Source organism: Puma concolor, chromosome D1 (genome assembly GCF_028749965.1).
Source record: "Puma concolor isolate L17-30 chromosome D1, mPumCon1.1.hap2, whole genome shotgun sequence".
Lineage (NCBI taxonomy): Eukaryota > Metazoa > Chordata > Mammalia > Carnivora > Felidae > Puma > Puma concolor.
Window position 1 is genome coordinate 26,973,248 of NC_141676.1, and position 27,121 is coordinate 27,000,368.

Consider the following 27,121-nt stretch of genomic DNA (forward strand, 5'->3'; position numbering starts at 1 on the left):
AGTTTACATTTTAGAGACAATAGTAACGAATGCATGTTCTCCTCCAAACAAATCAATTCCAGACCCATTCCTTTCTTTTTAATATATTTTGACTATCATTCCATGAAGAGAAAAGTTTTACAATTAATAGCGCTTCTGGGTTAACACTGTAGGGTGAGTTCAGAAACCCTGTTGGCACTGCAGAGCATAAATAAAGTATATTAAACAAAATGAGACAATGTCATAGACACAACTGAGGTCAAATAAGAAACACGTCTGTGCAACAGAAAGTATGGAAACTCAAAAATGTTGAGCAGTACCTGCCTTGCTGTTTCTGGACCCAGAAGCAGGTGTGTGTGTTGTGTGGAGGGGGTGATCAGCGGGGAGAATGCAGTGGTTTTCTTTGGAGTAAAGAGAACTAAAAGTGATTTGTTGAAGTGATTTGCAAATCAGAATCTCCCCTTAAAGCCAGGGCTGGATCAGTGCCTTTACTCAAAATAGGGGGCTGATGAAGTGGGCAATGAAGACATGTTGACTAGGACTATGGCTTTACAAAGAACTGCAGTAGTCTAGGAGGTGGGGTACAAAACACTGCCTTAGTACCAGGATCTGAGCCAAGCCCCCCTCTGTCTCCATCACTGCATCCTACCAATATCTCCAATATCAGCAGCAAAATCCCTAGACTGGGAGTGGGGAAAGGGAGGGCAGGAAGACATTGAAACACAAACAAAAAGCCTTCCACTGAAAAGTAAATTACAAAATGCAATTCCAAAACATTTGAAGAAATTTAATGCTAAGAAAGAAAACCACAAAATCAATCACTGAAAAAAAATATTTCAGATGCAACTCATTTAGTGCAGCCTGCCAAAGATTTTTAAATAAGTATTTTGAGGATGCTCAGAAATACAAATGAAGGTAAAAGGCCCATCACAAGAACAAGAGATAAAAAACAGTGTACGGAAATGAAACAAAGTAATATCACGTAGGAAGGAAAGAACTAATTAGAAATCTTGGAAATGAAAAATATAGTCATTGAAATAGAAACAATCAATGGGATGTACTCTAGACTGGACACAGTGAAGTGAATTAGTGAATTAAAGGTAGCATTAAGGAACTACTTGGAACTTAATACAGGCAGAGAAAAAGATTAAAAATAGAAGAGAGCACTTAAGAGACACAACACAGATTGAGGCTGCAATGTCCGTCTAATGGATTTTCCAACGGAAGAGTATAGAAGCAATACATGAAAAGATAATTGCTGAGAATTTCCTACAACAGAAAGGAAATATGTATCCTCAACACGAAAGAGCTCTGAACGAATATAGAGTAATTTTAGCCTATGGTGTATGGACTAGGAGGGGGCACCGGGAGCCTTGTAGCTTGCTAGAAATATTATGAATCTTGACTAGGCAGCGGTAACCTGGTATATATGTGTATGTAAAAATTAACTGAGCTTATACTTTATGCAATTTATGCCTCACTAAAAAAAAAATTCAAACAGAAAAAGAGCATTAGACTGTATAAACATGAATCCACATGAGATACACTGTCATGAAATTCTACACAAAAACAATCTTTTTTTTTTTTTTTTTTTAGTTTATTTTGAGAGTGAGAGAAAGAGAGAGAAAGGGTGGGAGGGGCAGAGAGAGAGGGAGAGAGAATTCCAAACAGGCTCCATGCTGCCAGCATAGAGCCCCACGCAGGGCTTGATCTCACGAATCATGAGATCATAACCTGAGTCAAAATCAAGAGTCAGACACTCAACCAACAGAGCCACCCAGGTACCCCAAAAACAATCTTAAAAGCTATCAGAGAAAAAAGACAAAAAAACCAAAAACGGATTACTTCAATGGAATGACAGCCCACTTCTCAGAAGCTGTAATAAAGGTCAGAAGACAAAAAAGTAGTATCTTCAAAAAGCTGGGGAAAAAGAACTGTAGAATTTTATATGCAGCCAAACCATCATTCACGAATAAAAGAAAAGGATTCTTTAGACATATAAAGGCTAAGAAAATTTACCACCTATTGAGGAGCTATTAGAAAATGCAGTTCATCAAGAAGAAAAATAGACACAGAGGGGACCCATGGGCTACACAAAGCAAATTACTAGAGATTGACAGAATGGTAACTATTAATCATTTAAAAGCTAATTTCTGAGGGTTTAAAAAATGTAAAACTCAACTTCTAAAAAACAATAAGCTGGATAAGGGAATGTTTCATTGATAGTTAAAACATGCTAAGAACTTGGACATAAATAGGCCAAAAAAAAAAAAAAAAAGGCTAACTAACTCTAGACTTTATTGGCAAAATTTAATTAAATATGTACCCAAAATACCTAATAGTGTACACCAAAAAAATATACAGAAATATAATCTACAGCATTTAAAAAAGCAGAGGAAAAATTAAGTAAAAACTTCATCCAATTGAAGGCAGACACATGAAAAGAAAAAAACAACACACAAAAATTGTAGAAATAAGTCCAAATATATCAGTAATTGTAATAAATGTAAATGGATCAAAACAACCTACTAAAAGCAGCAGAAATTATCAAAATGAATAAAAGTAAAATAAAACCTGGAGAAATGTGGCTTACAAGAGACAGACCTAAAAACAAAAACACAATAAAAATACAGGTATAGAAAAGCATGTAACATACAAATACATTCCCTCACACATAAACCAAAAATAGCTGGTATAGCAGTATCAATAGGCACACTCCATAAAAGAACATGAAGGAAAATCTAAAACCCTAAGATGAATATGTTCACTGTACAGAAACTACTTCACTGTATTCCAAGATGTTCACATAGATGGTTATATTATCTTCAGTTAAAACAGTTCAGAACCATCAATACAACTTTTTTAATGAAATAAACATATCTGTTAGATGGTATTTATGAAACACCTGAAAGGTGATTGGCCTAACCCTAAGGAGATTTTTCTACTCAACAAATATTTATTGCAAATGCATGAGGGCATTGAGGATACAGCAGTGGGGGGAAAAACAGTTAAGATTTCTGAGCTCAGGAAGCTTGCTTACTACCTAGTGACAAATTGGAAATTATGGTGGGGATTAGGTAAAGTCAGAATGCTATAGGAACATTCAGGAGGGGTATCAAATTCAGTTTTTGCAAGTGAAAGGCTTCCTAAACCAAGGAGATATATACAGATTTACATTACTATGTATATTATTCATGTGCATTATGTATACTATATACATATTTGTAGGTGTGTGTATGTATATATATATAATCTAAGCCTGAAAAGATGAGGAGAAGACAATCAAGTAATGAGGCAGTGATCCAAGAAGGCACAACATACCCAAAGCCCAGGAGGCAAAAGAGAACAGGAAACTTTGGAGGAGCTGGCTAATAGTACCTGAGAGAAGCAATGAGAGATTAGGCTGGTGAGGTAAGCAGAAATCAGACCAAAAAGGAACCTTGTATGTCATACAGACAAAGCAGATTATATCACCTTACACGCTTCTTTATAATGACAGATGTTTCCATAGTTAAAACAGATTGTATTTCAAAAGGAAAAAAAAAAAAATCACACCCTTGTATGTTTCTGCTGTAACCATGGAAAAAACAGTTGAACTAGGCAACCTGGCCATTAAATACTTCTGGACATCTAGAAATTTTGCCCATAGGAAAATAGTAAAATGATATGTTATTACTTGTGTTCACCTATTGCAAATTCCTTTAAAAACCACAGATCAACCATCGATCAACTCAGATGTCTTTCTTCCTATTCCTGAATTCCTACAGCAGCTGTAATTAATTTGAAATGCATCACAAATTGCATCATAAAATGTTATGTTGCTACTGTTAATTTTCTTTTTCGATCGGGTTTTCCTCTATTTACCAGACTATGAGCTTCTTCACGATAGGAACAGGACACATCTTAAATGTTTTACATTCTACTTCGTTACCCTGGACTCCAGCTAGTGCTTCACACATAATGAGTTTGAGATTAAAATACTTGAGGACAAAACTCCAATAATTTCACAAGTTCTCATGTCATCATAAGGTATACATCAAACTATCATTCACATTTCATTTGGTTCTAATATTTGATTTGTAGCATGCTTCTAACATTTAACATCTCAGGTAGCCTATTTCCTTTTTACGGTGTTCTAATTTTATGTACACCTATTCACGTAACATAGACATATATATTAGCTATACGAGAATGCCAAGAGAGAGAAAATAGAAAGAAACAGAAAAAGATCGATTCGCTATGTGGCGAACTTTCCTCAGAAACCACAGCAAAGTTTAAAACATCATATTATTACATGAGGGCACATTACCCCACATTTTATGAAGCTAAGCTTTGAGTTATCAATAATCAAACATAATGTAAATGCCAGAAAAATATTTTGAGACTAATAACGAGCCATGATGATTCGAAGTATCCTCCGTTTGGGCCCTGATCAACAATTTAGTGCTACAATTGAGAAAAGCTGCGAAGCAGAGTAGTTGCAAGGAAGTTTTCCAACTCAGACACAGGTTTGATTCCAAGCTCTGACACTTAATGAGTAATCTTGACCAAACTACTTAATCTCACTGACTCTCAGAACGGTTTTGTTTTGAATATGTAGCTGCTTTAAAAAAAAGATCATGGAACTGGAAATGTTAGGTTAACGCTTCAAATACATCTTCAAATAACACTTCACAACACGTTTAGATAAAAACGTTAGGTATGTTATTGAGAACCATTAAGAACCAGGGACTCCTCCTCACTCCCTATCCTATGCTCTGTCATTCCAAACAGATCATTCAACAAACATCAGTATACAAGGCATTACACTAAGCACTGGGTAGAAACGCAACAATAAGACATGGTTCTGTCCACAAAGAGCTTGTATTCTAGAGGGGAAGGCTGAGAGGCCAGGACAGAGCATCATGGATGGCGTGAGGTGACAGACAGCTCCTCAGCAGCCAGGTCGCAGGAGATGGTGGCTCTGCAGTGTTCCTGTGTGTCCCTGCCCCATCTCCTTGTGGTGCACGTCAGCAGCCGAGGTGGAGCGGGCCCGGAGCGAGAGTGCGGGCCCCAGGAGGGGCCAGAGCAGAGGCCCGCCCGGGGGCCGCTCCCCAGCACCGAAGCCAGCATCATCGTCCGTTCCTTTGTCCAGATGGGCGGCTGCCGGAGCGGAGGACTGCAGCGAGGACTGCAGAATAGAGAGGCTCCCTTTCTCTTTTTAAATTCTGGGCATAAAGTAGAGTCTTGATCAAACACGATGGTGATGTTTATGAACTAATAAGCACATCCTCTGGCTTTAACAAAAGAATTCTGTCCTGCCACAAATTAGCAATACAAGTCTTTATTTAAAAGGGGTATATAGTGGTAGTGGTGGGGGAGAGTTAGATTTTATCTGTAAGACCAAGTAAATCACACCTATATGGACATTAAAGAAAAACCCCTCTTTTTAGTGCTAAGCTGAAACAGAATGGCAGCTCTGATTAGAAACAAAATACTTCAATTGTTTACACGACAAATACTTACGAGCTGCCCCTATGTAAATGACATACAAGACAGTATGGTAAAAAATAATAATAATAAAATGAGACAGACCTGCTTCAAGAAGTTCCTAATTTGACTGAAGAGTACAAACAAGCAGGCCTTGCCAATCCCATCCACTCAGTGTTTCCAGCAGCGTGTGAAGACAGAGGAGGGGGCCCTACTCAAGAGTTTGCCAACCCTTTCCACTTCGTTACACCCAAAAAGACATTTGTAGGACCAAAGACCCCAGGCAACTGGGCTCCTAGGCCAACAGAGGAGGTCCTGCCCTGAAGGCTAAAGGCGTGAGTAGCAGTTAGAGAAGGAAACGTCTGGGCAAAATTAACCTTCACATCCTTCTGACCTCTTACATTTTATTACACGGCCCATTTCAAGTGCTCAACACACATGTGCCTAGGGGTCACTCACTATATGGGGCAGTGCAGATACATAACATTTCCATCACCACAGAAAATTCTATTAAATAAAGCGGTAATCAGTAAGGGCACCCCCCAATTCTAAAATTCCGACATAACAGAAATATTAACAATAAATGTAAAAAAGCGTGCTGACGGAATGCTGTTCGGCAATAAAAGGAAGGAACAGCCTACAACATGAACGAACCTCAAAATCATGCTAAATGGAAGAAACCAGTCACAAAAGACAGACGACACATTACAGGATTCTACTACAGGAAATGCTCAGGAAAGGCAAAATTTTAGAGCCAGAAAGCAGATCACACTAGTGATGGAAGCAAGAAGTGGACGCAGTCAGGCACCAGGGATCTTTTGGGTGACAAAAATGTTCTGAAACTGGATTGTGGCGAGGTCACACACGTCTTTCTACTTAGTAAAAATTATGGAACTGTGCACTTGAAATAGGTGAAATCTATGGTGTGTAAATCACGCCTCAATGAAGCTGTTAACATAGTCGTATCCTGGAAAAAAATGGTGAAGCTATCTGTGAAATGCATGTTTCAAAAGTTTTTCATTTTAGCACCACAAACATGGATACAAATCCCCAAAAATGACAGACACCAGAGCTCTCATACGGAAGCCAGGGACCCGTGTAACTCTGCAATGGGCCCTAGTGATAACACTTCAAACAGTCATCAACCCCTTCAAAAACAGTTTCACTTCGGAATTTTATATTCTGCATTAGTGAGATAAAAGCTATTTGAGATAGTCATAATCCCCTGGAATGTCCACATGAAATGCCAGTCTCTGAGGGATAACATGAAGAGGGGCAGCAGGTGACATCCCTGATGAGGCACACGCTATGTTCCAGACACTGTGGCTCAGGAAGTACTTCATGTTACTACCTCAACCGAGTTTTGTTCCACAGTGTTTTGTGAGACAGTTCATACTCTGAAATATCTCAAGAAAGAAAACAATGTCTTTCACACCCTCAAATATGCTCTCACAAAAGGGGGGGGGGAATGAGAATATTTTCTTGGTTTTGTTATTCTAACAGATCTGATTTCAATTGATCAAAAAATAAGTTATATCCATGTTAATTAAACTGAAAATATCTGAAGCACATTTTTCTAAGTAACAAACCTGTAAAATAGATGGGGAATTACAGCTCAGTTCACCTTTCAAGAGATTCTGACGTTGTACGTGTTACCTGTCACTTTTGAAGTATCTTCTCTACCAATTTTATAGTGGATACTCTTTACATAATCCCAGACTAAAACTAAGTACTCTAATACTCATTATGAAACCGCTTTGCTAGCTAACAATCAACAATGGGAAAAATGTATGTGCTATTGAGTATTTCCAAGACATCCATCAACAAAACGAAATGAAATTGAATTACAGAATTCTAAAGCTAGAGATACTCCTTAGATTTCAACTACTTCAACTCGCCCCCAGATATTTTCATGCCAGAGTGGGAACCCCAAAGGACAAACTGTGATTCCCAGACCAGAGTTCTTCCCACTGCCTTAGCTTAAACACACCCCCACACACCCTTCACACACCCCCATGACATTAGTAATAATAGTTGTGAATTACAGTCTCAGAGAAACATTATAGGTTTGTAAGACCAAACTACTATCCATTAAAGGTCATCAGATCATTAGTCTTTGCTTAAAAATAAACTAGATTTATAATTAGACAAAACACTATTCTTTTCTATGAAAAAACATTCAGTCCTCTTCATGTCTGAAGGTCTAAACTCATTGTTTTAAATAACACTGATCATGCATTAAAAAGATCTCAAGATAATTTTTTTAAAACACAGCTAATAAGAAAAAATGGTATAAAGTTTTATGCATGAATATGTTTTTAATACAGAATGACTGAACCAAGTGATCATAAATGTATTGAGCACCAAACATACTTAGAAATACAGTCACATGTGTACAGTACATAAACATTAATGAAGTTTTAAGTTACGCTCAAAAGATCACAATTAAATCATAAACATGGAACTTAAAAAAAGAAGACAGCGAATTACTGAATCTTTGGACCAAAGATTAAGATTACTCTCAATTATTTATAGTCTATCAGTAAACAAACATTTCTCTTCAGTTGGTGGAACACAATTTTAAGAGCAATCTTCAGGGAAACATGCTCCAGGGGCTTAAAGCATATCCTGGCTCTTCCTATGTGAAAACGGCACATTGTAAAATCAAAAGGAAAAAAGAACAGAATGATGAGACCATATGTCTCCTGGCTCTTCATCATACTCTCCATACTCTAATGGATGTGAATAACTTACCAGATTGCCAGTGAGCTAGAAGTCTGAAAGACAAATGTGCTCCAAAGAATCCTTCTTATCTAGTTGCCTCAAAATGTGAAGAAATTTAATCTTTTTATAATAACCCTAAAAGGCTGTTCTGTGTCTGAATCATTATGTAATGACACCAACACTCTGTCATATTGAATGTGGAAATAGCCAAAGCTCTGTAATTCATCAGGAACAAGAAACCTAAAAATAGATGCCAATTGATTCCATTATTTATAAAGGTGAAGCTTTCTTAGATACTGATAATTATTTTAAAAGACAGCAGCCACGCAGAGCCAATTGCTCAGAGTGCTTCTTAATGAAGCACTGGCTCTTTCATTTAGTGATATATGTCCTTCTCAAATTCTAGAAAATTCTCTGCTACTTTTGCCTTGAAAACTACATTCTCTCTTTTCTCCTTCTAGAATTCCTGCTATTGGATTACTGGATGATTTTCATCTTATTCCTCATGTCTCAATGTCTTGTTCATATTTTCTACTGCTTTATGTCTCTGGGCTGCATGTAAGCTAATCTTCTCAGGATAGACTTCTGTTCACTAATTCTTTGCTCAGTCACACTTCAACCCAACCTTGAGTTTTTCTCTTCTAATTTTAGAGACAATATTTTTCATTCTTAGAAGTTCTGTTTGTCCTTTCCAGATCTGCCTAGACATTCTGCAGAGTGTCTCTTTTCATATTTTCAACTCCTTCTCTTACATGTTTAGTCATTTCAAACACACATCTCTATGTATCTAATAATTCCAATTAACTTAAGTCCTTGGAGATCTAGTCCTGAGACTTGTTATGCCTCATGACCCTTGCTCCGAAAAGACTGCTTCCGTGTACAATATTAAATTTGAGACTGTGAACTCTTCGTAAGTGGGACTTTATCTGGGAATCTTGTATGGCTTGGATTGGAGGCTGTGTCCTTCCAGAATAACGGCTTCTGCCAGGTAACCCAGGAAGATTATCAGCCCAGAACCACTTTACCTCTGCCTGTGAGTTCCAGAAAATGCAAGTACTATAAATGTGAACCTCAAAGCCTCATGAGGACATGCCTATGAGAGCAAATTTTCAAGGGAGTAGGCATTCTTATTCCATATCAAGTCAAACAAATGAATTTGCCTGTTATCATATGGCATTAAATTCCATCCATATGCTGATGACTTCACTCATGAACTTCAAATCGTACAACCAGTTGTCCATTCAACATCTTTGCTTGAATGTCTAATAAGCATCTCAAATTTACCATGTCGAAGCCTAAACCTAATTCTTGATTTCTCTTCCTTCCCTCCTCCCCGCTCAAAAACACCTCTTCCCACTCTCATTTACTCTTCTTCCAGCTCAGGCCAAGTGGGGCACATGGCTTCAACTCCCACCGACCACTATGGATGCTGCGGGCATTTGATGACTCCCTTTTCTTGTATTTAAGCGCTACTTACCATTAAGAAATTTGTTTTATAGTTTTTCATCCAGTAGTGAGCAGAGGCCCTACCCCATCTCTTTAGATAGTCATACTGACCGAAAGTCCTCAGGGTTGACTTTTCAAGTGTGAGCAGGCAAACAGGGCTCTTAAATCACCTATAGTTTGCTCTTGATACCAGAGCGCTGTGAGGACCCGCTCCGTTCAGTGTAATGCTACTAACAAGGCTCAAAAAAGCATACAGAAACCACTTCCTATAAAATAACCCTAAGTGTGGATACCTTGGCTTTAGGATAGGGACCCTCCCAGACTGACACACTGACGATTGGTATCGATGTTCCTTCCTATAATCTATCTGACCGCACACACGCGGCACCCTTAATGCAGCCTGAGCTACCTGCTGTTGCCAAAATATATGTCGTGATATCTCACTTCCAAGGTCTTGCCAAATCATTTACATTACCCACGTCCTTGCTCACTTTTGTGTTTATTTCTGTTTTTTAAATTTCTTTATTATTATTTTTTAATGTTTTTATTTATTTTTTTGAGACAGAGAGAGACAGAGCATGAGCAGGGGAGGGGCAGAGACAGAGGGAGACACAGAATCTGAAGCAGGCTCCAGGCTCCGAACAGACACCACAGAGCCTGACATGGGGCCCGAACCCACAAACCGTGAGATCATGACCTAGGCCGAAGTCGGACACTCAACCGACTGAGCCACCAGGGCGCCCCTATTTCTGTCTTTTTTAAATAAAACCCCAGTATTCTACAAGGACCAAGGCAAATAGTACCTCATCTGCAAAGCTCTCTTAGATCCCTGACACACCGCCTGCTTTTAGCTTACTCTTCCCTCTGCTAATACACTTACTGATCAACCACTTACCGTACTGGCAGGTGTGTTCCAATTACTCTGCTAGTCATAACGGGGGAAGGAGAAGTATCAAAATGCAGACATATTCCCCACTAAGGAACGGAATGAAGTAATGCTTCCAACCAAGCATGGTCTCTAGCGCGGCCAAGACCAGTCATGGTCATCTGGGTAGCCTCAATGTACCATACCTCCTAGCCTCCATATTGGCCCAAACCATAGTCCCAAGCTCCTGCCGTGAGGTCCATTCTGTAACCTATCTTATTGCCTTTCCTAGCATTCCTAGTCTCCCTCAAAGAAAGGGGGTTTTCTCTCAAAACTCTCAAGCCAATTTGGCTATGTTTCAGAAGTGAATACTTGTGGCCTTCTTCCCAATCCCCGTAACTGTCATCACTTACAAAAGTGACACCAGGAGTGTCCTGGAATCATAGCATAACTGTCACACTCTGAATTCCTGCCTATCACCTAAATTCTCTCAGTGCCATTTTATATAAGCACCAGACTAGACCACTCAATACCAGCATTTGCCTGGATGACATCTGTGCCCACTGAGTCACACACAGACATCCTAGAAGTCCTTGCCAGGGCCGGTCTCTGGAATCAGACATAGCATCCCAAGCCATGTCATCCATTCTGCTCCCCTCTTTCTGTTTTTAACATTTGGTTCACTATTTCTCAAGCTGAAGCATAGTAATGGCTACGGGGAACTCATCTGGTCCATTTCTCTGTCTAACAACCTCTAATAGGGACTGGAGACACATCCTCTTTCCCCCACAAAACTTTAACGTATTGCAGACCAAGTAAAGCACAGGGAAAGATGGCTGAAAGAAGCTGTCCCCCAGTCAATACCCGCGTGGGTGCAGGTTTTCTACCATCGCACATGGCAGCGGCCGGAGGGGCAAAAAAAGGAAAAGAAAGCAGCCACCAGAAAAATAAAGTCTCCTTCTCCAGATGCCTTCACAGTAATTGTCCCCATGTCCCTGCATGACAGAGGCATAATAACACACTTACTATCTAGCAGGGCTAGACTCCTTCTCCACTCTCTTCTTTTGGGAGCTTTCTTTATTATCCTTACTTATTTGTTCTTGCCAATGACATTCATAATCAACTTGCTTAGCTTCAGGAAACACACACACACACACACACACACACACACACACACACAGAATCATCATAAAGCCACAGATTAACATAAGGAGATCAACAAATTTATGATGCTGAAACTAAAAGCTAAGTATAAGGACTGAAACACAACAAAAACCCCAAAATATTTTGCCATTCTCTGCTTGTGAAAAGATACAGGCTGAATCAGAAAACCTTTGCTACATTATATTGCCATGGGAAAATTTTATCTAAAAACACTTAGGTTAATGAGCGGAGGACATGATTTAATTCATGTATTGTATAATACAACTGATTGGAAAAGAACCCCAAATGATGAAATAACACAAGGCATTAGTGGAGTACTTGCTTACCTTCCTTTTTTAGCCATTTCACAATATTTCCTTCTTCCATTGTAGGAGACAGTGATGGCATCAGTATCTTAATGGGATCAACTGGAATTTAAAAACAGAAATATTAGATGGGGTGCCTGGGTGGCTCAGTAAGTTAAGCGTTTGACTTCGGCTCAGATCATGATCTGGCTGTTCCCGAGTTCAAGCCCTGCGTCAGGCTCTGTGCTGGCAGCTCAGAGCCTGGAGCCTATTTCAGATTCTGTGTCTCCCTCTCTCTCTCTCTGCTCCTCCCCCACTCATGCTCTGCCTCTCCCTCTCTCAAAAATAAATAAACATTTTGAAAAATTAAAAAAAAAAAAGATTAGTCACAAAAAAAGAATTCACCCTCACGAGGCATCAATAAAAAGGCCAAATACTCTAAAATCAAATTCAATTTGAGAAGGAAAATATTCCAAAACTTAAGACTCCCAAGTGGTCAAATTCAGGGTCCAGTAAATGGCATGGAAACATAAAATTCTTATGTATTTTTTAAAATAACACTCTTACAGAATATTTCAACTCGTTTTTCATAGTTCCCCAGTCCTCTCTGTGTATTTTCAAACCAGATGCTTACAAGATTAAAACAAAAAAAAAGTTGATTTATGTTCCATCTCCTTCTCCTTCATGTTTGTTACCGCAACATATATATATATATGTATATACATACACATGTACATATATATGTATGTATATTTACAAGTAAAATGATCAAAGGAAAAGATAAATAACAAAAAAAAGAAAAAAAGAAAAAAAACTAGGGTTCTCATAACCTACAACAAAGTAATCAAGATTAGACTTTAAGAAACTGTCTTTTTTAGTTCCCTCTCCTATCACACTATTCAAGAATCAAAGGTTCTTACTGGTAAGCACTAAAGTCAAGATTTGCCTTGTCAAAGATGACCAGGCAAGCGAACCTCCATGGTTAAATCGACCTCAGATTGTGTTCCCCACCACAACTTAACTAGGGACCCCAAAAGGTACACCATTCAGTGAAGCACAGCTTCACAGTCTAAAAGGGACACAGTTTCACAGTCTCTACATTTGTCCAGATGTGCTTTCCCAATAGTTGTCCAGTGTCCAGGACCACACTCAAAGAGCACACAGTCAACACATTAAGTTCACATAAAGTTTATACTAATAAAACAGTTAACAGCATATTCCAGCTATCAGCAGTAGCCATGGTAAGAAATTACATTCCCTGAAACCTTCCACAGAACCTATTCTATCCTCAGATTATTCAACTCTCTGACCCAAAAAAGCAAAACACTATATAGCACATGTAATATTTCAAATCAGGAAGAGCACAGAAAAGGGCTTCTTCTTTTTTCACCCCCCCCACATTGATGTTTTAGGGTTAAAAGCAAGGGAACTGAACACTAATGTTAAAGGAGGTTAAATATATCCTTTGGGAAACTAATAATTTACTGTGAATTCAAGGGGAAAGTTCCTATAGCTTCATGGTAAAGGAGTTCCATCTCTGAACCATTTGGAGGGAAGTTTCTGTCCTCTCTCCACCAAGCCCACATACCTGCCTCAGCTTCTTCCTCATTTTATCTAAGAATTGCCTTCCTTAGGGAACTTGCATTTTTCTTTCAGCGCTTCCTGTGCTAGGCATAAATGCACATGCCTTTCGGGGCGCCTGGGTGGCGCAGTCGGTTGAGCGTCCGACTTCAGCCAGGTCACGATCTCCGGTCCGGGAGTTCGAGCCCCGCGTCGGGCTCTGGGCTGATGGCTCAGAGCCTGGAGCCTGTTTCCGATTCTGTGTCTCCCTCTCTCTCTGCCCCTCCCCCGTTCATGCTCTGTCTCTCTCTGTCCCAAAAATAAATAAACGTTGAAAAAAAAAAATAAAAAAAAAAAATAAAAAAAAAATGCACATGCCTTTCAAAGACAGAGAGCAGGCCTACCTCTGTTTCTGCCATCAGGGTCCACTGGGTATGAGGAAGCAATTCAGGTATGTGTGTTTGTGTGTTTGAACTCTCCTCAAACGAAAGCCCAAAGTCTAAATATGGGGTGATACTGGGGCGACTGGGTGGCTCAGTAGGTTAAGCTTCCGACTTCGGCGTCGGGCTCTGTGCTGACAGCTCAGAGCCTGGAGCCTGCTTCGGATTCTGTGTCTCCCTCTCTCTCTGCCCCTCCCCTGCTCACGCTCTGTCTCTCTCTGTCTCAAAAGTAAATAAAACATCAAAAAAATTTAAGAAAAAATATGGGGTGATATTGAGAAGCCTAACTGTAGAGGGCCACAGATCTAAGTCACATTCTCCAATACAACAAAACCGCCAGCATTAAAACTGTTACTTTGATCCCCATCTGACTTTTTTGCCTCTCTCTCAATGGGCACCAAACTCTAAGGACAGAAAAGTAGAATTATCACTCCTTATACCCCAACAATGATGGAGTCCAAACCAAACTCTAAGTCAATATGCCCATTTCATCAATGAGAAAACTACAAGCCATTGATTAAGGGATTCGAATTCTTCCTGCCTAAACCTCAAGGCTATCCTCTATTACATGGTACTACCTCTCATCATTAATTGATGATCCTCACAAATATAGATCATTAATTAATCACTGTCTCTTCACCCAGAAATTCAAACACAGCAAATCAGACACTGCAAGTCCATGTGAACATTTTTCATATCTTCGGTCAAATATCCCAATAAGCCCTTTCCCTACCTTAGGCTTAAAGAATTCGGGCATTGAGAAACCACTTTTCGTACCGACAATGAATATTTTGAATATAGCAGAAAACAAGTAATCATTAAGTGCATTGTATCTTGAAAATAACGGAGTAAAAATAGCCACAATGACCTTCCTAACTCCTGATAAATCCTCATTTATTATTTATTAATAATTGACTTATTAAGTCACTTATTTCTTATTAACACCTGATTTATTGTTAAAACACAGTTATCTCAGAAGAGACTGGTGAACGAACACAAGCCATCAACTCCTGTGCATTATGTCTTTCGAGAACTTTCACTGAAAAACGGTTTCATTTAACTTCCAAGCTAGGTTTAGTTGAAATGCAAACCATGAATGTAACACAGCTTACAAAAATCTTTGCATTTTTTCTGTAGTGAAATAAGTCCTCATGGACTAAAAAAGGCACATTAAGATACTGAATGGGTAGAAAAGAAAGCAAACTACTATGTACAACCCCGGTGCACTGTTGTCTATAAACATCAGAGTACTAGATTCTGAAGTAAATTAGAATTCGGGGAAGTGCATTTAGGGAAAGCACAACACACACAGGCAAACTGAACATTAGTGATGCACCTCCACACCCGAACCCTTAACAAGCCTATGCTTAATTGGAAGAATTCTTAAAAAGTGCTCAACGCTCGACAAACTAACCACATTTGGAAACAGTAAAATGAGCTTTCTAATTCCCTACATTATGTTGTGTATGCCTTTTGCATATTTTTCATGGCTTGATTTAGAAAACAAAAACATCTGTCTTCACAAAGTTAAGCAAGTCCAAGCCTCAGCATTTAACTTTTTTAAGTTCATAGTGACAAAGGGGGTTTGAAAAAAAAAAATTACCTTCTAATAGCATGACGATAAGAGGTCAGCCTCTTCTTGAAAAACACAGCTTAAAAAAAGTCCTAATACATTGCTTCCATCAAGAAGAAGGCTGGTGTTATGAGACAGAATTATTCATAATCACATATATATTAAATTTATAGCAAATAGATTCCACTTCAGAGCAGCAATATAAATGGACTTCAGTGATTCTACGTCCAGATTCTAATTTATGACAAACCCTAAATCAAGTCTTCCAAAACAAAATCTCACTTCAATATTTTTATACCTTCGTTCTAGTTACCATGCTACAATTCATATTTATTTTATGATTCTAACTCCTATCATAATCTCTCACCTACGAGACCTTCACATTTCCATTATTCCTGATGTTAAGGACTATATTACGAAACTTTTGTATTTATTAAGTATTATTTTCCAAATTACCACATCAAGAACTCAAAAATTTTCATATTTTAAAAATAAAAAGAACATAATCATTCCTCATACAGCCACCCTTCAAGGATGAATTGAAATTGCTTCTCTGAATAATGACAATAAAATATAACAATTCTATAATAGATCACTACCTTTGCTCTGAAGTGAAGGTGATAAAAGACAAAGAAAGACATTTTGGACATGTCTCATATTTGGTACTATCTCTTGATTGATTACACCAGCTTACTAAAGAAAGTAAAATGTGCAATGTATTTTCTGATTAATCTAGCCAATCTACCCTCGGATTCTCATGCCAGAAAATTACGTCAAAACATAAACATTAATTTACTAATAATGGTACGTATTTCATTCTAGTGTATCCTCTTTCGACTGGAACATTATACATACCTTTTCCATATGTATTTTTCCAGTGATGAAGCAAGTATGCAATCATATCATCTTTGACTGACAGGCTGCACATAATTAATACCTGCCCTTTATGGCTGTCATCAATTCTATTCAGATAGTATGGGCTTTTCTAGACTTCTTGGAATTTTGGCCTATACCTAATATTTTTACTTTCATTAGAAATTAAATATAGTTTCTTTTTCCATTCCAGTAAGCAGTCTGTTCTACCTTTTTCCTGTCGAACTGAGGAGGCCTCGAAATGAGAACCAATTACATTTCCTAATAACTGGGCACAACTATGAATAAGAATAAAGGAAACGTGTTTTATTCTCCACTGGTCCTACCAGTTATTTCAATTAATACTCAAAAATACACACAAATTTTAGTTAGAGTTTAACTCTCTGGTAGTCATTTTAGTGTTAGCATTTTATTCCTTTGTATCAAACTAACAAATTATAGCTAATGGCTTGTGAAGTCCTTCTGTAATTAAAAAAAGAGGATCGTGGCAATGTACATTTCCAGTTTATATTTAAAACATAATGATTTTAAAAAGTGGAGCCTCAAAAATCACTAGAACTATTTTTTTTTAATGTTTATTTATTATTGAGAGACAGAGAGGGAGCATGGGAGGGGCCAAGAGAGGGGGAGACAGAATCTAAAGCAGGCTCCAGGCTCTGAGCCGTCAGCACAGAGCCCGACGCGGGGCTCGAACCCACGAACCATGAGATCATCACCTGAGCCGAAGTCAGACGCTTAACCGACTGAGCCACCCAGGCGCCCCTCACTAGAACTATTCTAATCTTTTGTTTTCTTTAATAGAATGACACAATCAACCTTTTTTGTTTAGTATATTGCTGCCTTCCATGTCGTTATCAGGCACACAGCAATCTATCAACCACTGAATTTTACAGCAGTTTCTCTAAGTAATTCCTATATTTCTTCAAATCTGGTCTTTCAATCTTTCTGCAGAATAATTGTCTTCAACTTCAAATAAGGTACACTAATCTACTTCTACTTCTGGTTCTGGTTCCCTAAAGAACTTCTTTTATCCTAAGAACAAAACATTCATACTTCAGTAATTATACCAAAGCTTTAAATTGATGATATATACATCAACTCTAAAAGATCTCCAGATTAAAAAAAAAGTAATAATATATGCAAACTCTTAAAATATAAAAGCAGAACAGATTGCTTTGTGGTTAACATGAAGCAGATCTAAGCCCTATCACTCTGATGAAAGAAATTAAGGAAATTCAGCAGTTTACATATGAATATTGCTTGAGCATCAGGCTCTGGTCCATTTAAGGGACTATTATGCAAATACACAAAAAATCGTGAAGATAGACCAAATGAAGAAATAATAATTCAATACTTTCTTAGTGCGCCTCCCTGTTCTTAACACTAATTTGCTTCTTCTCTAATAGGAAGAGATGTTGCTCATTTAAGCGCCTCTCTTTCCAATGCAAGAGCTCATTACATATAATTAACCTTTAGAATTTCTGTTAAAAATAAAACAATTGTGCCACCTGCAGGCTGGATGAGATAACACAGAATGAAGCAACTAAAGCAAATTTTCTTAAAAATGAGTACTTGTCGTAGAAGTCTTCTTTACTCAAACAGTGATTTAGATGTAGTACCAGTGTAAGAATAAATTGAAAATGTCAATGGACAACAGAAAATGTATGCGTAATAGTTTGTGAAAATGGCATTTACAGGTCCTGCCGTGGTAAAAGATGGCCCACAAACAGTATATGCGGCATCATCCACTTCCCACCTGCTTCGCTTGTACACACACGGACTGAAGGATGTGCTCCAAAATGGCACCAGTGGTTCTCTGGCTGGTGATGGTATATACGTGCTTTTTATTTGTTTCTTATAATCTACATTTTAATAGTTTTCTCTAGTAAGTTTACCCAATTTCACTCTGTGCCCAAAACTTATCTAACACTGAGAAAACAAAACAAACAAACAAAAAAAGTACTTTTGTTTGGTTATTTTTAGATAAACCCCACAAGGACAGGGCAAAAAGGAGGAGTAACAGCGCACAAATTTGGAGGCAGAAAAGTAAAGAGATGAGTAATTATTGTCCAAAGAGATTCCGGTAAGCTGAATCCTAAGCCAGCAGTGGGGAAAGCTGAGATAATCACCCGTTCATGCAACAGAATTGCCCCAACGCCCAGGAACCAGCTGTACGAGGACCTTTGGAACTGGGGAATGCTATCTGAATGCTAACTGGATCCCCTCCTGCAGTCCAGTGCTGGGTAACAACCCATCCCCATTCAACAGAAGACTGGGACACTGGAGACTGTTTCTCTGGAGAAGGCAGAAGAGAAGACCTTTAGAATGAAGGATCAACTTACACATGTGGGGGTAGACAGGAAGTGTATAAAGAAATTAGCAGATAATCTGATGTGACTGACAATACAGCAAGCTGTGCTGAGAAGCTATTAGATACTGCGGGATGAATCAGCAATAGTTATCAGAGAAAACTAAAGAAAAAATTTTAAGGCAACAATACAGGAAAAGCCAACAGTAAGAAAGGTAACAATGATAATTTGGGACAATACAGGACAATCTCAAGATTCATTCGGTGTAAACACTGAATGCGGATTTAACCAAGAATTGCAAAGTACACTGGAGGAACAAGAGAGGGAAAACCTAGGGGATGGCACTGACCAGCACTCATCCACAGATAATATGTAAAACAGAAATAGGGAGACGAACAAACGCTGGAACAAAGTTAAGAGACAAAACCTATTGCTTATAAGAAAGAAGACTGGGAAAGCAGGGAGAGATGGGGAGATCTGCTGCATTGTCATAACCTTTGAGTACTATTTGACTGTTTAAACTATATGCATGTATTACTGTGTTAAAGTAAATATTTTATTATTTAATAAACATGTTTAGTTAATTTTATAAAAATCCTAACAAGCGGCAGCAGCATACCATAGTGATTTAGAGCACAGGCGCTGGAACCAAACCGCCTAGGTTTAGTATAGATCCACCACTTACAAGTCACCTACTCCTTCTGTGCCTCAGTTGCCTCTTCTGTAGAACAGTTTGTAAGGACTAAATAAGGTTAACACGTGCAAAGTCTTCATGGGTGGGGGTGGGGCTGTCAAACAGCCAGTCAGTCTCAAAAACGTTAGCTAATTATTACTGACAAGGTAGCACAGAAACGGTTAAGAGGGTGAACTCGCACACATCCGGAGTTGGCTATATGTATTACCATATCGTGCATTACAATTCCTTCCTCAAGTAATGGAAAAATAGATTCACTGTTCCTTTCACATCTCAACCCTAAACACGAAGGTTTCCTTTCTACTCTCTCCTTCACCTAACCTGGCCTCATTCTCACAGCTACAATACACTAGCTCTTGATCTCTATTTTAACTGTAGTGTACGTTTGAAAACCAAATTCTCATTAAAATCAATAGTAAATGTGGGGGCACCTGGGTGGCTCAGTCGGTTAAGCTCTTGATCTCTGCTCAGGTCATGATCTCATGGTTTGTGGGTTTGACCCCCGTGTCCAGCTCTGTGCTGACAGTGCAGAGCTTGCTTGGGATTGTCTCTCTCCTTTTCTCTGCCCCTCTCCCCGGCTTGTGCTCTCTCTCTCTCTCAAAATAAATAAATGACCATTTTTTAAAAATCATCAGCAAATGTTTGATCTTCAGTGGTGCTGTCGTAACATTCACTACCAAAGCTAAGGAGCAAATCAGGCTCTCAGTAAATGCCTCCTGAGCTCCCATTATGCTAGTCCTAGACCAATATAAGACCAGAATCTTGACCTCCAAAGGATTACAGTTTATTTATTTTTTTTTTAATTTTTTTTTCAACGTTTTTATTTATTTTTTTTTTGGGGGGACAGAGAGAGACAGAGCATGAACGGGGGAGGGGCAGAGAGAGAGGGAGACACAGAATCGGAAACAGGCTCCAGGCTCCGAGCCATCAGCCCAGAGCCCGACGCGGGGCTCGAACTCACGGACCGCGAGATCGTGACCTGGCTGAAGCCGGACGCTTAACCGACTGCGCCACCCAGGCGCCCCCAAAGGATTACAGTTTAAATGGGAAGTCAAGATATATACACAAGTACTAGAGGGTAGTAGATAAAAATGCTGTAAGAGTACTAAAGAGCAATGAAAGCTGAGACTTGGGCTGATCAAGAAAGGAAAAAAAAAACCTGCTATGGCTATTATCAAAAAAATCAAAAACAAAACCAACCAACCAACCAAACAAACAAACAAAAACCCCATCCTAACAAATAAAACCCCCAGAAAACAAGTGTTAGCAAGATGTGGAGAAATTAGAATCCTTGTGCACTGTTGGGGAGAAAGTAAAATAGCACAGCTGTTATGGAAACCCATAGGATTCCTCAAAAAATTAAACAGAAGTATTACCATTTTCTCCAGGCCTCCTATGTTTGGGTATACACCCAAAAGAACAGACAGCAGGGGCTGGAACAGATATTGTACACCCATATTCACAGGAGCAATATTCACAGCAGCCAAAAGGTGAAAACAACCCAAATGTACATCGACAGATGAATGGATAAACAAAATGTGCTATAGAACTACAATGAAATATGATCAACCTTAAAAAAAGAATGAAATTGGAATACAGGCAACAGGACAGATGAAACCTGAAGCCACTATGCTATTAGCTAAATACAAAAAAGACAAACGATGTAGGATTCCAGTTGCATGAGATACTCTGAACAGGCACATTCATAGTGATAGAAAGAAGGTGGTCACCTGGGGCTGGGGAAAGAAAGGAAAGGGGAGATTTTGTTTAGGGGACACAGGGTTTCAGTTTGGGAAGATGAAAAAAGTTCTAGAGATAAAGACCGTGGCGATGGTTGCACAACAATGTGGACGTATTTAATGCCATGGAACTGAACACATAAAAATAATTAACATGGTGAATTTTATGTATATTTTACTACAATTTTTTTTTTTTAATTTAAAAACTTTGTGCTAGGTAAAAAAAACAAAGTGAGAAAATGAGCAGACATTCCAGGTGAGGAGAGCATCACATCCATAGAAGGAGGTGGGAATTACAGTTCAGAGTGCCTGGAGAGTGGAATAGAATGAACATAAAAAGTGGGCATGTAAGTTAAAAACGTATGTTACAGCACTATTATAGCTTAACTTGAATAGCTCATTAATGAGTTTGACATTATTTAAATTGCAATGGAAAACTATGAAAGAATTTTTGAGCAAGACAAATACCACAACTAAAAACTGAACTTGTTTGCAGTTCCACATAAACAGCGGACCTTCACAAATCTGCAATTTACAGAAAAAAAGAACACTGCACAGTTGCTTTGACAGGGTCGCAACTATAAACCTTGCAGAAAAATTAAAATAGAGGGGCTTCAAGTACCAAAAAAGCTACCCATGAATGTGTTACCTGTTCTCCTTTACTCACTGAGACCGCTTGGCCTGAGAGACTGAAAAGGCACCTAGGACCTTCCATTAAATCTTCAAATGTCTGGCCTTCATTCTAACAGTGGTAGAGAGAAATGGGAGGCATTTCTGGAAGATCATTTCATGGCAGAGGAGTGGAGTGAAGAAAGGAGAAAGACAAGGACATCTGTTTGTTCATTCACTTGTTTATTCAACAAATATTTATTCAGAGCCTACCAAGCATTAGGTGTTCTTCTAGGGGCTGGAGATATCAAAAGTGAAAACAGACAAAAATTCCTGCTTTCATGGAGTTTTCATTCTAAAGAGGGGAGACGGAAAATAAACATGATGTGTCTGGTGGTGATAAGAAATAAGAAAAGAAAGGCAGGTAAGGGAATACAGTGACAGTGGAAGAACTATTTTATCAGTTGGTCGGAGGCCTCCTTTGATAAAATGAGCAGAGCTGAATGGAAGAAGCCATGCAAATATCTGATGGAAGAGCCTTCTAAACAGAGGAAACAGCAAGCACAAAGAATGAGCAGAGAGTATGCTTGTTGCTATGTTCCAAACACACAGAGAAAGCCAGCGCATGGGAGTGGAGTGAGAAAGTGAGGAAGTATGCGGTCCGCTGAAGTCAGGGAGCGGAGGGATCCTACCATAGGGGGCCTTGTAAACCACAGTCAGAACTTCAGATCTCAGACTGAGTTTAATAAGAAGCCTTGGAGGGTTTGCAGCAGAGAACTGGCATGATCTAATTTATAATTTAAAAGCACTGTGAAAGCTGCATGGAGAACAGTGTACTGGGCCAAGGGTAATGCTAGGGATACCTACTGGGACACTCGCAATAATCTAGAGCAGAGATCATGGTAGCTTAGACCATGCTAGTTGGTGAGGAGTGGTCAGATTACATCTCAAAGGTAGAGCCAAGAGAAATTTCTGATAGACTAGATGTGCCATACGAAAGGAGTCAGGGATGACTCTAATTGTGATACAAGTGAAATAACAAAAATCAAAATTAGATGCCACAGCTCCAAAAACAAAATCTTTCTACCTGTATAAAGCGCCCAAAGAGCCTTGTAAGCTCTATAGACTCTATTCCTATCCAGTTGTTCAAACGTATACAGAAAAATCCCATTAAACATCAGGTCAGTTACACAGACCCTGTGCTTACTCTTGTGCAAGGCACTGGCCTCAGGACACAATCCAGAGAACTTATACTTGCTCTTTTCCCCTCTCTTAGCATGAGAGCCACCATATTTATGAACAATACAGTACTTGGTATTTCAGTGCTCACCTAAAGTACAAAGTGAGAGGACTGAAGGGTGTGAGGCAGGAGGGGATGGGAGAGATCTCCCGTCTGCCCTTCTAAATCTACCCCTCGACTTTCCCCAGACCACTGTGTGTGCCTCAACAACACGCTTCCTTGTGCCTTGAACCCACAGGGGTTCAGCCACAGGGCAGTAGAAGCAGGAGATGAAGGGAGAGCGGAGACAGGGGGTGGTCAAGGTATTTACTTCCCCAGCTCCCTCCCCGTGTAGCCACCTGAGCTGGTTAGATCCTTCAACTGAAGGACACACCTCCATCACAGGATCCTCCCCACAGGCTCCCTCCTTTCCAGCTCTAGCAACTGCCCCCTTCCCATGCCTCTTCACGATGCCACTCAGCACCTTGCTCTAAATAGCCCCGCAGCACAGCACCACCTCTACGCCCGGAATTCACAAAAAGTAGTCACCTAGTAAACTCTCCTCAAATTACCCATTTTTACGGTGCCATCTATTCCCTGCAGGACCCTACAGAAGATTTAGGAGAATAGCATTTAAGTAATTAGAAAAATTTCAACCCACAGAAGAGGTCACTCTATTTGAAGAAATAGTTCGAACCAAGATTTCCAAATAACTGGCTTTATATAAATGTATTCGCTAGCCATTTACTTATAATGGGAACCCCTACACAAAAACATTCACTTCTTGTTCTCAGATATGGTAAATATCCTTGCAAAATAGCACTATTTTCTGTAGGAAATGACAGACATTTTATGGAAATAGGCTGGAGACTAACTGGTGTTTATAGATAAATTACAGGGAGATCCACAAGTTTCCTGAAACTACATAGAAAATTTTGCACGTACACATTTTTCTGAAGAAGTGGTATAACTTTTATCAGTTTTCAAACAGACTTGTGTCTCCCCTAAAACCTAGCACTAGTACAATCCCAAGGAAGTTCTCCTGAAATGTGCCAACCTTAATTCTTCCCTAAAATTTTTCATGTAATACAAGAAAGCCGTTGATTGCAGCCAAGTATTGAGAAGATCACTAGCTATAGTAAATGTACTGCTTACCGAGTACAAAAATAATAAAATAAAATAAAATAAAATAATCACCATTCCCTCCATTTTGTTTACAGAATCTGCTAATTCTTTCATATACTTAGTATCCAATGGTACATCTCTAAGGAAGCTGGCCAGAATTGTAGGTACTCGATGGCTATGGAAATACGTCCTCTGAGTGGGAGAAACTGAACACGACAGAAGAGGTTTCAGCTTGCAATACTGGTCTTCTTGCTATTAAATTATAAAATTAAAATTCTACCTAAATCCATTTATTTTGCAATCTTGGAACAGGACAAAAAGAAATCATTACTTAAGAGTCTAGCAAAAAAAATGGACACATGCCTAAGTTTGGGGATTTACACATTGGCTGTAAAAGGCAAATGAAGGTCAAGACATTAACAATTAGGCACACTCAGGAGGACAGTTGACCCGTGAACAACATGAGTTTGAAATTTACAGGTCCACTTACATGCAGATTTTTAAAAAATAAATATATTGGGAAAATTTTTGGAGATCTGCAACAATTTGAAAGAACTCACAAACCACATAGCCTAGAAGTACCAAAACGTTTAAGAAAAAGTTATGTATATAAGAATACAGTTGATGATACGTATAACACACAAAATATGCATTCATTGACTGTTTATGTTATTGGTAAGGCTTCCGGTCAACAGCAGGCTATTAGTACTTAAGTTTTGGGGCAATCAAAATTATACATGGATTGTCCACTGCGTTGTTGGGAGGGGTCAATGCTTCTAACCTCCATGTTGTTCCAGGGGCAACTGTATATCAATTAGAAACTTGCAGATAGGAGGACATTAACATATACTCTAACTCTTAAAGGGTTCTGCCACCCTTTATACAGTCAGTCTAGAATTGTAACTGTTAAACTGTTCTAAAAAATGATATCATGACTATCACTGAAATACTATTTCACAATGTAGATATTACTAAAATAGCTCTCACTTCACTTAAAAAAAAAAAAAAGTGGAGGTATTCACACAGAATATAAACATGGTGAACACAGCTTCAGCATGCTGACATTGTTCTGTTGATGGCTACGGCCAGGCCACCACCTGACACTGAAGTAGACTGTGGTTAAGGAAACAGGTTCTGGTGTCAGGCAGAGCTGGGTTGAAATTGGAGTTCTATCACCAGAGCACAGCATTAGCCACTGAGAGTATTAAGTGAATTAAGTCATGTAAAGTGCTGAGAAGGGTGCATGGTACATAGTAAGCTCTTAGTGCTACTTGTTCTTCTCAAACCCACTTCCCCGACTCCTTTCTTGCTGGAAGAGACCCAATTTTGTTCAATCGTGTACCTTTCTTGTGAACATGTGCTCCGAGTTAGTGACCTCATTGCCCAGTGTGTTAGTCCATTTGGACAGCTGTCATAAAATACCTGAGGTGGATGGCTTATAAACAACATTTATTTCTCACAGTTCTGGAGGCTGGAAGTGCAAGATCATGATGCTGGCAGATGTGGTATGGTGGCTGATGAGGGTCCACTTCCTAATTCATAGATGGCACTAAGCATGGGACACATGTCATTGCTCATAAAAATGCTGCCAACAAACACCATTTAAGGAAACCAATACTCCAAGTATGACTCCCATGGACAGAGTTGAAGATCCTGGATTAGATGTATGAAAAGAGAAATTATTCAGTAAGTGTACTTAATTCCTATGGTCTATAGGTTACCAAATAGCTGTTTAGTTTTATGAAATTACAATTTCTAACAAGCTCAGAGAAAAACAAGCCAACACCATGTAATTCATGCTTTGTAAAATAAATAGTTCAAGGACCACCACCTGTATTTACCACGACAAAAACCTGTATGTGGAAAGTTACGAGACAAATTTTAGCTCCGTATATTAGAAAATAAAAAAAACCAAGATTTCCAAATAACTTAAAGCTACCCAACAACACTGTCAGCTACTGAGGTAGGCAGAATAACAACCCTGCCTCCCACCCCCCACTCCTCCAAGATGTCCCACATCCTAACATCCAGAACCTGCGAATACATGGTTACATGGCAAGGGAGCATTAAGCTTGAAGAAGGAATTAAGGTTGTTAAACAGCTCATGTTGAGATGGGGAAAGAATCCTGGTGGCCCAATATAATCACCAGAGTCCTTATACATGAAGGAAGGAGGAGCTGGGAAACTTAGCTTCCATGAGATATAGTGATCTCCCTCTTACAGATGATGTTCAGGCCGAGTGAGCCAAGTTGTTCATGGTGTGCAGGGGAGTAGGTAAAATGTCATGATGCATCTAGGGCGCCTGGGTGGCTCGGTCGGTCAAGCGTCCGACTTCGGCTCAGGTCATGCATGATCTCGCGGTCCGTGGGTTCGAGCCCCGCGTCGGGCTCTGTGCTGACAGCTCAGAGCCTGGAGCCTGTTTCAGATTCTGTGTCTCCCTCTTTCTCTGACCCTCCCCTGTTCACGCTCTCTCTCTTTCTGTCTCAAAAATAAATAAATGTTAAAAAAAATTAAAAAAAAAATGTCATGATGCATCAGATAAGGACTGCCTAAGTGAGTTTCCAGAGGCAGAAGTCCTTAAACTGGTTCTAAAGAAAACCCCTGAAACTGCATGCACCTTTCTGTCTGTAACCACCTATGTTCCTTTTTCTGTAGAGAGAGTCTAAAGCATTCAAAGATTCTCTAAAGAATCTGTTTTCCGGGGCGCCTGGTTGGCTCAGTCGGTTAAACGTCTAATTCTTGGTTTCGGCTCAAGTCATGATCTCACAGTTTGTGAGTTCAAGCCCCGCATCAGACTCTGTGCTGACAGCACACAGCCTGCTTGGGATTCTGTCTCCCTCTCTCTTGACCCAACCTTGTTCTTTATCTCTCTCTCTCTCAAAAATAAATAAATAAACATTAAAAAACAAACAAACAAAAAAAGAATGTTTTCCAAACAAGGTTAAGAAACAGTATGGAGTTTCCTCAAAAAGTTAAAAATAGAACTACCCCACAATCCAGCAACTGCACTACTAAGTATTTACCGAAAGGATACAAAAATACAGATCTG

General features: G+C 39.2%; 1 protein-coding gene across 2 annotated transcripts in view; it reads right to left on the bottom strand.

Moving 5' to 3' along the window:
- PDHX (pyruvate dehydrogenase complex component X) overlaps positions 1-27,121 on the bottom strand; it is a 73,303-nt gene that overhangs the window by 44,233 nt on the left and 1,949 nt on the right. For both annotated transcript variants that reach the window (XM_086677698.1, XM_025928069.2), the window contains exon 2: positions 11,974-12,054. In XM_086677698.1, the coding sequence (XP_086533824.1) occupies positions 11,974-12,054 (81 nt within the window). The remainder of the gene's footprint in view (positions 1-11,973; positions 12,055-27,121) is intronic.